Genomic DNA, 13392 nt, shown 5'->3' on the forward strand with positions numbered 1-13392 from the left:
TAAGATATCTTCTAGATCCAGCATTTTTTGTCTCTGATTCAAAGTTTTAATAATTTCTCCTACGGCAGGACCCGGATGTAATCAACACCGCTTTGCCGATAGAATATGGTCCACTTGTGGAAGAGGAAGAGAAAGTGCCTGTGAGGCCCAAGGACCCTGAGGGGGTTCCTCCTCTCCTGGTCTCTCAACAGGCGAAACGGGAGGAGGAGCGCAGCCCAGCTGCCCCACCACCTCTGCCTACCACCTCCTCTGGCAAGGCTGCAAAGAAACCCACAGCTGCAGAGGTCTCTGTTCGAGTCCCTGGAGGGCCGGCCGTGGAAGGGGGACACGTGAATATGGCATTCTCTCAGTCCAACCCCCCTTCGGAGTTGCACAAGGTCCACGGATCCAGAAACAAGCCCACCAGCTTGTGGAACCCAACGTACGGCTCCTGGTTTACAGAGAAACCCACCAAAAAGAATAATCCTCTAGCAAAGAAGGAGCCACACGAGAGGGGTAACCTGGGGCTGGAGGGAAGCTGTACTGTCCCACCTAACGTTGCAACTGGGAGACTTCCGGGGGCCTCACTGCTCCTAGAGCCCTCTTCGCTGACTGCCAATATGAAGGAGGTACCTCTGTTCAGGCTACGTCACTTCCCTTGTGGGAATGTCAATTACGGCTACCAGCAACAGGGCTTGCCCTTAGAAGCCGCTACTGCCCCTGCAGCTGGTCATTACGAGGATACCATTCTGAAAAGCAAGAATAGCATGAACCAGCCTGGGCCCTGAGCTCGGTCACACACTCACTTCTCTTCCTTGGGATCCCTAAGACCGTGGAGGAGAGAGAGGCAGTGGCTCCTTCACAAACCAGAGACCAAATGTCACGTTTTGTTTTGTGCCAACCTATTTTGAAGTACCACCAAAAAAGCTGTTTTGAAGTACCACCAAAAAAGCTGTATTTTGAAAATGCTTTAGAAAGGTTTTGAGCATGGGTTCATCCTATTCTTTCGAAAGAAGAAAATATCATAAAAATGAGTGATAAATACAAGGCCCAGATGTGGTTGCATAAGGTTTTTATGCATGTTTGTTGTATACTTCCTTATGCTTCTTTTAAATTGTGTGTGCTCTGCTTCAATGTAGTCAGAATTAGCTGCTTCTATGTTTCATAGTCGGGGTCATAGATGTTTCCTTGCCTTGTTGATGTGGACATGAGCCATTTGAGGGGAGAGGGAACAGAAATAAAGGAGTTATTTGTAATGACTCAGCATGGGGAAAGACATTCTTTACTCGAAAAAGAAAAAATCATAGACAACTGAAATGTCACTTTAGGTGACGGTTAGATGCTTTTAATTGTGCTGATTCATCACCAATTGTAAAAAATGTCGTGAGTAGTTCCAGTAGTATAGCAGAAGTGTGTATATACTCATCTAAATGAAATGCATACATTCCAAGTGCTTTGAGCAGGATAAAGCACCAATACAGATCCAGAGATTCAAACATCCTATTAAATATACCTCATGCCTTAAGAAAATCCTCCTACTAGAAGTGAAAAACTGAGTGTGAGGTTTCCTACTGGATTTAAAACTCAAGATTTAAAGTACTTATTTAAAAAATTTCCACTAATTAAATTTTGATCATTTAAAAGCAAAAATTTTAAGCAGCAGTGATACATGGAAGCATAGAAACATATCCATTTGTGGGCATAAGCGTCAATACATTTTAGGCCAAAACCTTCTATTCGTTTCAGTCACGGAATGACTACCAAACTCAAGTTTGTACCTGTAGAGATGGACAGGGCCCCGGGAGGAACAGGCCGCTGGTGGTCCTAAGGAGAGGCACTGATCCAGTCTCTTTCCTTTCACGGTTAACCTGCGTTTTCTCTCCCTTCATCATGTGATCCAAGTACACTGGGAACATAAATGTGCTGAAATACACATCGCATAATTTGTATAGCTGTCAAAGGCAGATTAAAACAAAGAATTTTTTCACTAGGAGGCGATGAGGAAAGGAATTGTGGAACCCTTGGAGAGTTGAGGTTGACATTGACATGTTAGAGTGGGAGTTCTGAACTTGGTTTTCACAGATGAATTTTACTTCCATGAAAACGCATTGGGAATCTGTTTTAATTTTACACACATACTTATGTGTGTAATGCTTAGAATGCTTTATCAGTAAGTCCTCATTTCATCCTCTTTCTGCTTCTCCTCTAGCCTCATGCCCACTTTCTTTCCTGTTGGTGGCTACGCCAAAGCATTCAAGAGGGAAGCAATTCTCTTTATTACTTGCTAGTTACTAAACATTACCAAACAAAAGGACTATCTGTGTGTATATTTATAAAAAGTACATATATACATACCTTTTTCTGACCCTCTCAGTTTCACCTGCGTCAAAAGCATCACTTTCAGCGTGGGAAAGCCATTATGTTAAAAGCCAACACCAGACAACTCTTCCTTACTCTGAAGGCAGTTGCCTTTCCCTGGAGTTAGGAGTGTACATCTGTAAAAGCACTGATGGCTAGAGGCTACTTTCCTTATCTGCTTAACTGCCAAAAATATTTTCATCAGAGATGCATGAAGATGAAACATCAATGAACTCATCTCTAAATAAATGTATCGGTAAAATTCTGGTTCATGCCAGGCACAAAAGTAGCCTAATCACATACACATTATTTAACTCACTCATAGACCACCTGAAGGGGCTCAAGAATATCACTTTGAGAAACACTCTTCCTAAAGGATACTGACAGAGGAGTTGTCAATAACTGAGAAAAACACCTCCATTTTAGATTTGTAACATCAGTAACCAATTAAGCTGGGAGTAAGCTATCTGGTTAAATAGCCATCTCTTTATTGTTATTCATGGGGAAAATATTACTTCTTTCCACTTTTAAGAACTACAAATCCATTACATTTTCAGGTTGTGCCTTTCTACCACTGAGATTGATTTGTTGATCTCTCTAATCGTCCTTATTGGTATCAACTTTCATGTAAATAATAGTCAAGTCTTAAAAGCTTGTATACATGGATAAGTAAATAAACAACTCCACACTGAGATGCGATGACCTGAAGATGTTTCATTTAACTTGGTGTAACCCATGGGTATCAGCATGGTATTAATCTGGACTATGGTCCACTCGAATATTGCTCCAGCCACATGGCTACAATTCATACAGATGCTATGGATTTTAATAAAGTTATTAACCATGATAGAAAGTTCCACCCAGAATATGAACGGGCACAATTAAAGTTTGCAGAAGCTATGCTAATTAAACTGTAATCTAGCATAATTATTTATATTCTATGTCTATAAAGAAGCCCATCGAAAGTTCACAACTGTTCCACTGGGAAGCTGGCAATTTGTGAGCAATGACCAGTTTGTTAATATGTTGTACCTCAGGATTATAGCAATTCAGACTAGCAGGAATAAACTTTTTAAAAAGAGTATGCTCTACTCAGTAGTTAAAAGGCTGGATTCTCTTTCCACCAGTTAGAGTCTGAGTTCTGACTCCCCTTGAGTTATCTGACCCGTTGGTACCTCAATGTCTGCATACATAAAAGGAGGACAATCACCTCCCTTCCTCACAGCTCCTCAGGGAGATCATACACTGTGTGAAAGCACAAGCACCCCCTCTTACACCTTGGCAGCCCCCAGGTGAGGTGGGGCTGGGCGTGGGGGCAGGTATGTCTATGCCTCCCTGCCCTCGTGCTCAGCAGTGGTTCTTGTCCCCACTCACATCCAGCCCTCTTGGCTCTTCCCATTTGTGCCATGTTTTCTTCATCTGTCATTTGGTTTTGTTGTTTTGACATATAATAACCGTGTATTTATGGGGTATCATGTGATACTTCAATACATGCATATATTATATAAATGAAATCAGGGCATTTAGCATATCCATCACCTCCTATAGTTATCATTTCTTTGTGGTAAGAACATTCAAAATCCTCTATTCTAGCTATTTTGAAATACACGCTATTGTTAACCATAGTCACCCGACTGTGCAACTGAACACCAGCACCTATTCCTCCTCCTAACTCTAATGACAGTAGCAGGAACCCTGCCAGAACCCAACTCCTTTTCAGCTCAAAAGAAGAACATAAAGTTTCTACCACAATTTCAGTAATTCTCTTAAAAAAAATTTTGGCATCTCCACATAGTACTTAGTAAACCCTATAGCTGTAAGGTATTATGTAACTACAGTAAAGTTTATTCTGTAAAACATGGGCCTTTATATCCAAATTCCCATAGCACACCACTAAGAAATTCTAATGATCAAAAGCCATTTTAATAGGTTCTCAGTAGTAATAGCAGGATTAAAATCCGTATGAGTTTTACAGACCTAAAAGGAGATGCATTTGAATTCAGGTTACTTTAAATAACAGACTACCCATGACAAGATTCATAAAATTGTATGAAGTGTGTTGTCAATCTGTCTTTAATGGTTTTTAAAATGAGTCCCTAAAGAACACACAATTTGACTTTGCTAATTTCATTGCAGCAGATGGCTCCTGTGTTGTTGCGTGAAAAAGCAAAACCAGCATTCCCGTAATCCTAAACATGCTGCTGTAAAATACAAGATCATTACTGAGAACAAATAGTAAGGCAATAGTTCTATTAAGATTCTACTTTCATCTGGTGTCCTGAGTGGGGGTGTTTAATTTTTGATGCACTACTCAGGTGCAAAACATTTTTTAGCTGTAGCCTAACAACTGTAAAACATTTGAAAAACTTGGTAAGAACAAACTACTATACGGGGGGTGCAGGGGACAGGAAGTTACATGAACTATGACCACAAAACTACAGGAATCACCTTCCTCTCTTCAGCATGCAGTAAGTGTAAAACAGGTGTGTTACCCTTGACATGGAAAGATGGCACTACAAGTCTAACCTCAGAAAAAGCACAAATACCAAAATTAGTCTTTAGTGCCTTCACATGTCCATTTCTTACATCCCTCTTCTTGACATCCTCGGGCTCTCTCCCCATCCCATCAATTTCCTAAGACTTATTGCCTCCTTGTGAGAACTAACCTATGGTTATTTTTCCTCCATCACTCAATGTTCATTTCAGCTGGTGTTAGGTGAAAGACAGTCTTATTAAACGAACTCACATTGAAACCTTAGCAGCTAGGGTAGTATTTCTCCCTACAATATTTACATATTAGAAGAGGTATTTGCTAACATAGATGAATATCAAATTGATAAAACTTCAGATGATTATATCATCTTGGATGGTTTAGCATTTATCAATTACTTGAGAAAATAGCAAGCAGACCAGGCAGGAGTTAAGAGACCTACCACTACTAGACTGCAATTACTACCTCCCTGACTCAAGCAAGTTACTGAAACTCTCATTTTATTTAAAAAACGAGGTCAGGAGTTCAAGACCAGCCTGGCCAACATAGTGAAACCCCATCTGTACTAAAAATACAAAAAATTAGCCAGGCATGGTGGCAGGCGCCTGTAATCCCAGCTACTCGGGAGGGTGAGGCAGGAGAATCGCTTAAACCCAGGAGGCGGAGGTTGCAGTAAGTGGAGATCACGCCACTGCACTCCAGCCTGGGTGACAGTGCAAGACTCCATCTTCTATATACATAGATATATATATATAGAAGGCTTTGGTCTCAAAGGCCCCTTCTAACTGTGAAGTCCATGATTCTGTAGGACTTCACCTGTGTAAGGTAAATTCCAACACCCAGTCAATATCAGTGGAGCATCACTGGTGTGTGCATGTGTCCTTGACCTTAACTCTTATCCCAGTGAGACAAATCATATGTAATCTTTATGTAGAAGTAGACCAGAGAGTTTAGTATCAGTCCTCTGTTTATTCAAAGATCTCTTTAACAAATCATCAAATCCTTACCATAGCAAAACAAGATTAATCAGGGATGATTTCCAGAAAGAAGCAAAGCCAGCAGAACTATGAGTCATGTCCATTTAATGACTTTCATGCTTTCAGTGCCACATCACTTATTTCTCTTTCATTACATTTGCTATAATGGGAACCTTATTAGCAAAGTAAAACCATAAAACTTATCTTTTATCACACCTAATATTTGATGGTATATCTGATGCACTTTCTTTTTGTCAGTTGACAATTTGCACCTCTTAGTGCCTGTATTAGTCTGTTCTCACACTGCTGATGAAGACATACCTGAGACTGAGTAATTTATAAAGAAAAAGAGGTTTAATGAACTCACAGTTCCACATGGCTGGGGAGGCCTCACAATCATGGTGGAAGGCAAAGGAGGAGCAAAGGCATGTCTTACATGGCGGCAAGCAAGAGTGTGTGTGCAGGGGAACTGCCCTTTATAAAACTATCAGATCTCATGAGACTTACCATCATGAGAACACCATGGGAAAACCTACCCCCATGATTCAGTTACCTCCCACCAAGTCCCTCCCATGACACACGGGGATAGAAGCTACAATTCAAGATGAGATTTGGGTGGGGACACAGCCAAACCATATCAGTGCCCATTCCCAAAGTGAGGTGGCAAAGCCTAAAGCAGGCCAGGTGTTTGAGAGAAGGAGGTGCCTGTGGATTCTGATGCTCCTCAACAAGCACATCCAAGTGCCATTATGATGAGCAATTCATTAGGAACAGGAGTCTTCTCTCACAATCACCATAGAATTGGATAGAATCCCTCTCTTCAGGTTTTATAGAGATGTCCACTGCCATTGGATGGCAATTTTTGGAGATCTGTTGTGAACCATATAGCTTTATAATGGATCCCTAGAAACAGGGAATCCAAAAAGATAGCCAATTCAAACAATCCACCAAGATAAGATTGTGACGACTGTGGGCAAATTTCCTATATTTTACTGCATCTAATAGTTGAGAAAAGAAACAATTTAAATCTTTTTGCATTATTCTCAAAGTAATATTTATATAGTATTTCACAGTTCTCAGAAGAAATAAAGTAATTTTCAAGATAGAAATTCTTTTTCCTCAAGTATGTACCAGGAAACAGCTGGTGATGTTTTATAAAGGATAAGAAACTAAAGCAGAAAATTACATTGGATTTTCTTTTGTCACACACCAGGGGGTGTAAAGTGAGGCCTCAAGAATCTCATGCTATTTCTTAATTCCCTAAGCTCTATTCCCTTCAAGAAAGAGAAAATATCATCTGAAAAATTACAGTATTTTCACTAATATATGTAATGTATTGGAATTCTTATTAGAAATCCATTTGTATTAGCAGGTTCAATAAAGGTGACTATAATTTTTCGCTTTATTCTTCTGCTCTGTAATGCTCTATATTGTCTGTAATGCAAAATCCACTTCCCCTTGCCATCAATACAAGACTTTTTATGACTATTAAAATTCATTTAAAAATCCATTTAGGGGTTTTTCCCCCCAAAGATACTGGATAGTAACACCCACCCTTCACGACAAGAACTGTCAGGGGCAGCCAATGTCATTAACACTGTTGACTGAGTTTCAAGCTGAATCTCAGAAGTCATACTAGAGAAAAGAACAAAACGCATGGCTTGAAGCTGTGCATATAATCTTAACCTGATTCATCTCCATGTCGGTCTGATTTGATTTGTTAGGTGAAAAATAATAATTAGTTCAGTCTTCAATAAGGTAAGTCTGTCTACGTGGAATAAAGTCATGAAGGGCTGGAACTGAAAGAACTTAACCTCCACCAGATGGACACAGGCCAAGAACACAGCACTTGGATGGTTAAACCTTCCATGCTTTAGAAATGCCTAAAATTCAAATTCAGTACAGGATAGTTAGCTTGCTCAGTTCAACTGATCCCGGTTGGATTTTATGTAGCCAGCTGAAACAACTCTGACTACATATCTAATCCTGAGACCAAATTTCTCCTGACACAGGAGTCTATTGGGGTTACGGTAGCAACAAACTCACATATCTGGGTTCATGTGAGATTTTAGAGCCGAATTTAAACCAGATTTATGAGCATTTAAAAAATGACACCAGCGATCCTTGGGAACAGATTATGTTTTCAGCTAACAGCCTCAATTTAAACACCTGAAATATCTTTAATAATTCAGAATGCCCTGCCCCTTCTCAGCACCACCATGACGACTACGCTTGCCCTATTTGAAAGGTATAGTAAATGATGAAATTTGCTGCTGATTTATTGTCATGAACATTCTATTCACTGGAAGACATTCTAAAAAGATAAATGGAAAAAGCTTCTCCTACACCTTGATGCTGCTCTCAAGGGAGAGCTATAAAACAAAAAGTTTCATTTGACCACACATAATGAAACGATATTAATGTCAGTAATAGGTGCCTTTCTACTCAAATTCCACCACGTATACTTTTCCTCTCATAAAAAGGAGAATTAGCAAAAAAAAAAAATGGTAGAACAAAATCTTTTTGCCTATGCAAAGGCATCAATTCTGCTTATAATACACTATTAACATGTCCTGAAAGCTTAACTTGTTCAGCCCATACACAAATTTCATTAAGAATGTTTATTTTATATTCAAACAGTATATGTGACACTGTTTGTAAATAAGGCCTGTGTACCAAGGGATACTAAACAATTACTAAAAATATACATGATAACGTGAGTTTTGTATTAACCACTGTATTTGTATTATAAATAAGTGAAGGAAAGGGCATAAAAAAATAAATTAATCCTTCTATTGGCTTGCAATGTGGCAATGAATATTATATGTCTCTGAGTCATTTAGTCATTTGTTACTTAGATAACAAATATCCATCTGGTAAGTAGTTAAAATTACTAGAACTATTTCTCAATTAAGAATGATTTTAACACAATAGGCTTCTAGCCATTGGTTGATGTGGTTTAAATAATATTATCACACATTCTAAATAGGTAGCCTCAAAATAAAACTCTGAAATAAAAATATCTAACACAGCCAGGCACGGTGGATCACACCTGTAATCTCAGCACTTTGGGAGGCCAAGGCAGGTGGATCACCTGAGGTCTGGAGTTCGTGACTAGCCTGGCCAACATGGTGAAACTTCATCTCTACTAAAAATACAAAAAAAACAGCTGGGCATGGTGGTGGGTGCCTGTAATCCCAGCTACTCGGGAGGCTGAGGCAGGAGAATCACTTGAACCCGGGAGGCGGAGGTTGCAGTAAGCCGAGGTCCCGCCACTGCATTACAGCCTGGGTGACAGAGCGAGGCCCTGTCTCAAAAAATATGTATATAGATAGATATAGATATATATTTAATACTGGAGATCAACGTTATCCCCACTTGAGTGTGATCCAGTTCATTCTCTCCATATTAGACCACACGTATTACCATATTCTCTAAATTATCATCATATTAAAATAGGAATTCAAAGTTAGCCCCAGGCAGAAGGGAAAGGGAGCTGCCCCAGGTGGTCCTGCTGCGTCTTTCCTCCCCCTTCCCTACTGCTGCGCCACTCAGCATCTGTTGTCTCTTACACGGCACTCTTCAGGGGTAAGTTGGGCTCCTGGATTCAAACTTTTCTTGTCCTCCTTCCTTTCGTGTCTAAGAAAATTTACCTGTTCTGTGGCCTAGTCTCGCAAGGCCCCTTGTCTGAACCTAGCTAGATAGTATCTCTATTTCCAACAATCAATGGCCTTTACTGCCTTTGTTCACTCAACAAAACCAAGCATCTACTAGGTACCAAGTATTATTCTAGGTGTTGGGGATAAAGTGGTGAACAAAACCGTCAAAAATCCACTCCTCAATCTCATGAAGGAAGAAAGAAATAATAAGCAAGAAGGTGTAATCAGTAATAAGCATGACCAAATGCTAAAGAGAAAAATAAAACATGAGAGGGAAACAAAGAGCTCTTGGGAGGAGGTGCCAGAGACTCACAACAAGATCACACCACCACAGTTCACAGTTAGCAAACAGCAGTACTCAACATTCTTACATACTTAAAAATATTCCCCCCAAATCACCCTAAATATAAAAACAAAGTTTTTTAGTAAAAGGCAGTTAATTATTTCTATTTTTTAATCTAAATTCAAAGTGTTCCATCCTACCCTAAATAGACAAGTGAAATCCCAACTGTAGAAATACATTCTTTTCTTAAAAGACTCACTATTCATCAAAACAATACTAATAGGATGGTGGCTATGAACATAGATTGTTGAGTAGAAAGCATGATACTTTTTAATACTCTTTATAGGGATAGGACAAATCCAAGCCATTACCGTGAGGAAAAAGTTCAAAGCATATGCACTCTGAGTTACTGAGAAAAGGAGAGTTGCAAATAGGGTAAATGACAAGATACCATTCCAAAACCACACAGCTTCCCTTTTTATTGATGCTCAAGAAGTGAACTTTAAATGACATTTCATAAGCAAAACACAAATGAAAACACCTAATTTGCATGTATAGTATATGTAAACATATATGTTATATGGACTTAATAATCCTCATCTAAATATAAAGAGAAAACTGGTTCTTTGACCTCAAAAATAAATTCAATGTTGGCATTACTGTTTTTAACTTACAGTGTTTTATATTTAACAGGAAAAATTATGAATAACCAAGTTTGGTGTGGTCATGGATTTCATGTTAAGGTATAAATAGAGTTTTTAAGAAATAATCTGTATAATAAAATAAGTTTACTTTTGAATCGCAGTACAGTCATTTCCTTCAATCAATAAAAATATTCCTTGATTACAAAGCAGCCTTACTTTGCAAATGTATTTCAGGAAAATAGCTCTAGCAATATTTGAAACACCACACTATTTTAAAAAGGCAGCGAAGTGACAGAATTTAGATTTAAAATAGTATATTGCAAAATAGTTCAACATATTATTTCTAAGCACAAGGCAAGCTCCATTCTGAAGGATGCTTTTTAATCTTATAAAGCAAACTGTTCCAATATTTCTGTGGTAAAGTCTAAATATTTACAATAAAAGATGAATCTTTACACAGACAGGACATAAACTTCAATACCTAACCACAATGCAAACATTTTACATTATGACATCACTCTAATGTGAAGCTTAGTTTGTTAACATGTGCTCAAGAAGGAAAATAAAAATACAGTTCTGTAGCTTTGTAACAGGCAGAACTCTGCAACAATTAGAGAAATAAAAACAGCAAACACCAGTTCTATGAGTAATAAAACAAAAAAAATCCAGATATTATAAACATTTAAGTAAATAATACATCCTTCCTGATATATCTTTATTTGCTCTCTTCTGTTAAATACGTTTTTTAAAATGTTTCTCATATCCCAGGAGGAAAGGACAGTAAATTCTTCACAAAGATAAAAGTGCATCATGTTTGAAAAGTGCTTTGTGTTTATGTGTTACAAATATATCCAATAAGGAAGTTAAGTAAGTCTGTGCAAAAAAAAATCTAATTATTACTTGAATTCATAAACCTTAATCATGGGTTTTTTGTAGTTCATCCAGATGAAGCAGTCAAGCAGCAGAAGAAAAATCTGAGATTAGACATTTTGTATAGCAGAAAGAGCACTGGGCCACAAGTGAGGAGACCCACAGTCTATTTTTAGCTCAGTTAACCAACCAGTTAGTGACCCCAGGTAAGACGGGCTTCCATTTCAGTATTTGGCAATGGGCAAGAAGCAGAGCTGGAGAGCCTCTAAGGCCCCTTCCAACTCCAAAATTATCATGTATCTTTAGATGAGGCATTTCTGAAAGGGCAAATAATCTTACCAAAATATAAAACTACATACTAGTCATCTAGCTACTACTCACTCATTGGACTTATTAGTAATAAAGCACAGAAAGAAAGAAAAATTCCAAAAATGCTTGACAAAAAAAGGTCACGTGAACATTATACATAACCAAAGCTAGAGAAACCCTTCACAATTAGGGCACTAAGAAAAATCCAATATGATGTGCAAAAACAAAACAGAATAAGCAAGAAATGCAACAGCTGGTCACCTGATGGCACTTTTTCTTCCTGAGTCCCAGAATCTTCTTGGGACCTAAAGCTTTAATTGGTACTTATTTTGAAAATTGCTTTAAAAGAACCATGATTCCCCATAGTTCATATTCATGGCTTTGTAAAGAACTCTCTCTAAATTGTTATAATGGTTTTTAAGAAGATAACTATATTTTCAAAATTTTAATATGGCTAAATAAAGTAAACCATTTACCATGGACTCTTTATTTACACCAAATATATATATTTGAGCTTTCTTAATATTTTAGAAGCTTAACAATTCTCATCCACAAGTTTTGACCCATTAATTCCCCGATAGCTCACTCTGCTCGGTCGAACTAAGACTCCATGGTTCGGCCTACAGGTGAAATAGCGCTTGTCACCCACTGACCCATCATTTTTTCCCTTGGCGCTTCGGAGCTCAAGTCCAAGCCAGATACCTGAAGCAAAGTCAGTGGGGCCCACGTACCTAACAGTACCCATCTCATTGGAGCTCGTGAGCAGGACCTGAGACCCCTCGTGCAGCTTCACACTCCCTTCAATGCCACCTGCAGTGGGGGTGCTGCTCCAACTGCGACGCAGAGCAGCTTTCGATCTGTGCGGAAGGGAAAAATGGGAAAAATTATTTAGTGCTGAAGCCACATAATGCAATGCATCATATTCATTTCCACTGCCAGATTCAGAATTCATTCATTCAGTTCCCAAAAAAGAATACTTTATGGTCACAACTTGATTTTTAAATTTTAAATAGCAGTTTTAGAGTATACAGTTGACCCATGAACTACACAGGTTTGAAGTACGTGGGTCCACGCATACACAGAAGTTTCTTCCACCTCCGCCACCTGGGACAGCAAGACCAACCCCTTCTCTTCCTCCTTCTCCTCAACCTGCACAAAGTGAGGACAATGAAGAAGATCTTTATGATGATCCGCTTCTACTTCAGGAATAGTAAATATATTTTCCCTATGACTTTAACATTTTTTTCTCTTTATAGTAAAAATACAGTACATACTATATGTAACATACAAAATATGTATTAATCAGCTGTTTATGTTATAGGTAAGGCTTCCAGTCAACAACAGGCTATCAGTAGTTAAGTTTTGGGGGAGTCCAAAGTTATACACTGATTTTCAACTGTTGCAGGCAAGCAGGGGATGGCACTCCTAACCCCTGCACTCATTACTCAAAGTTCAACTGTACTTCTGTTTAACATTTTAAAAGTTTTTGTCTTTTGCGCTATTTTAAGACTACCCCATTCTGGATTTAAGATTTCATTTGCCATATATATATATATACATGTGTACACACACACACACACATACATATATATGCTTTCAGTAAAATAGCAATTAGAAAAAAATACACTTATACCTAATTAATTTCTACCAGTATTATCAAATAAAGCAAAAAGAAAGAATCTAGTATTTTGGCTGTTTTAATTGCTATCGATATTATCAAATAAAGCAAAAAGAATCTAGTATTTTGACAGTGTAGTAAATTTAAATTATTTTTTGTTCACTTTAAAAAATATTTTTTCATATGCAAACAAATTTTAAAAAC

General features: G+C 38.3%; 2 protein-coding genes across 6 annotated transcripts in view; one reads left to right on the top strand and one right to left on the bottom strand.

The window, feature by feature from the left end:
• The window catches only part of ALK (ALK receptor tyrosine kinase), a 738088-nt gene extending 735052 nt beyond the window's left edge, over positions 1–3036 (top strand). Inside the window, exon 29 of the mRNA XM_019021235.4 lies at positions 69–3036. Within this exon, the coding sequence (XP_018876780.4) occupies positions 69–767 (699 nt within the window). The 3' untranslated portion in view covers positions 768–3036. The remainder of the gene's footprint in view (positions 1–68) is intronic.
• A 7164-nt stretch (positions 3037–10200) lies between these two features.
• The window catches only part of CLIP4 (CAP-Gly domain containing linker protein family member 4), a 118500-nt gene continuing 115308 nt past the window's right edge, over positions 10201–13392 (bottom strand). For all 5 annotated transcript variants that reach the window (XM_063695976.1, XM_019021236.4, XM_063695975.1 and 2 more), the window contains one exon: positions 10201–12427. In XM_063695976.1, coding sequence (XP_063552046.1) covers positions 12106–12427 — 322 coding nt within the window. In that variant the 3' untranslated portion in view covers positions 10201–12105. The remainder of the gene's footprint in view (positions 12428–13392) is intronic.

The sequence above is a fragment of the Gorilla gorilla genome, chromosome 12, assembly GCF_029281585.2.
Source record: "Gorilla gorilla gorilla isolate KB3781 chromosome 12, NHGRI_mGorGor1-v2.1_pri, whole genome shotgun sequence".
Taxonomy (NCBI): Eukaryota; Metazoa; Chordata; class Mammalia; order Primates; family Hominidae; genus Gorilla; species Gorilla gorilla.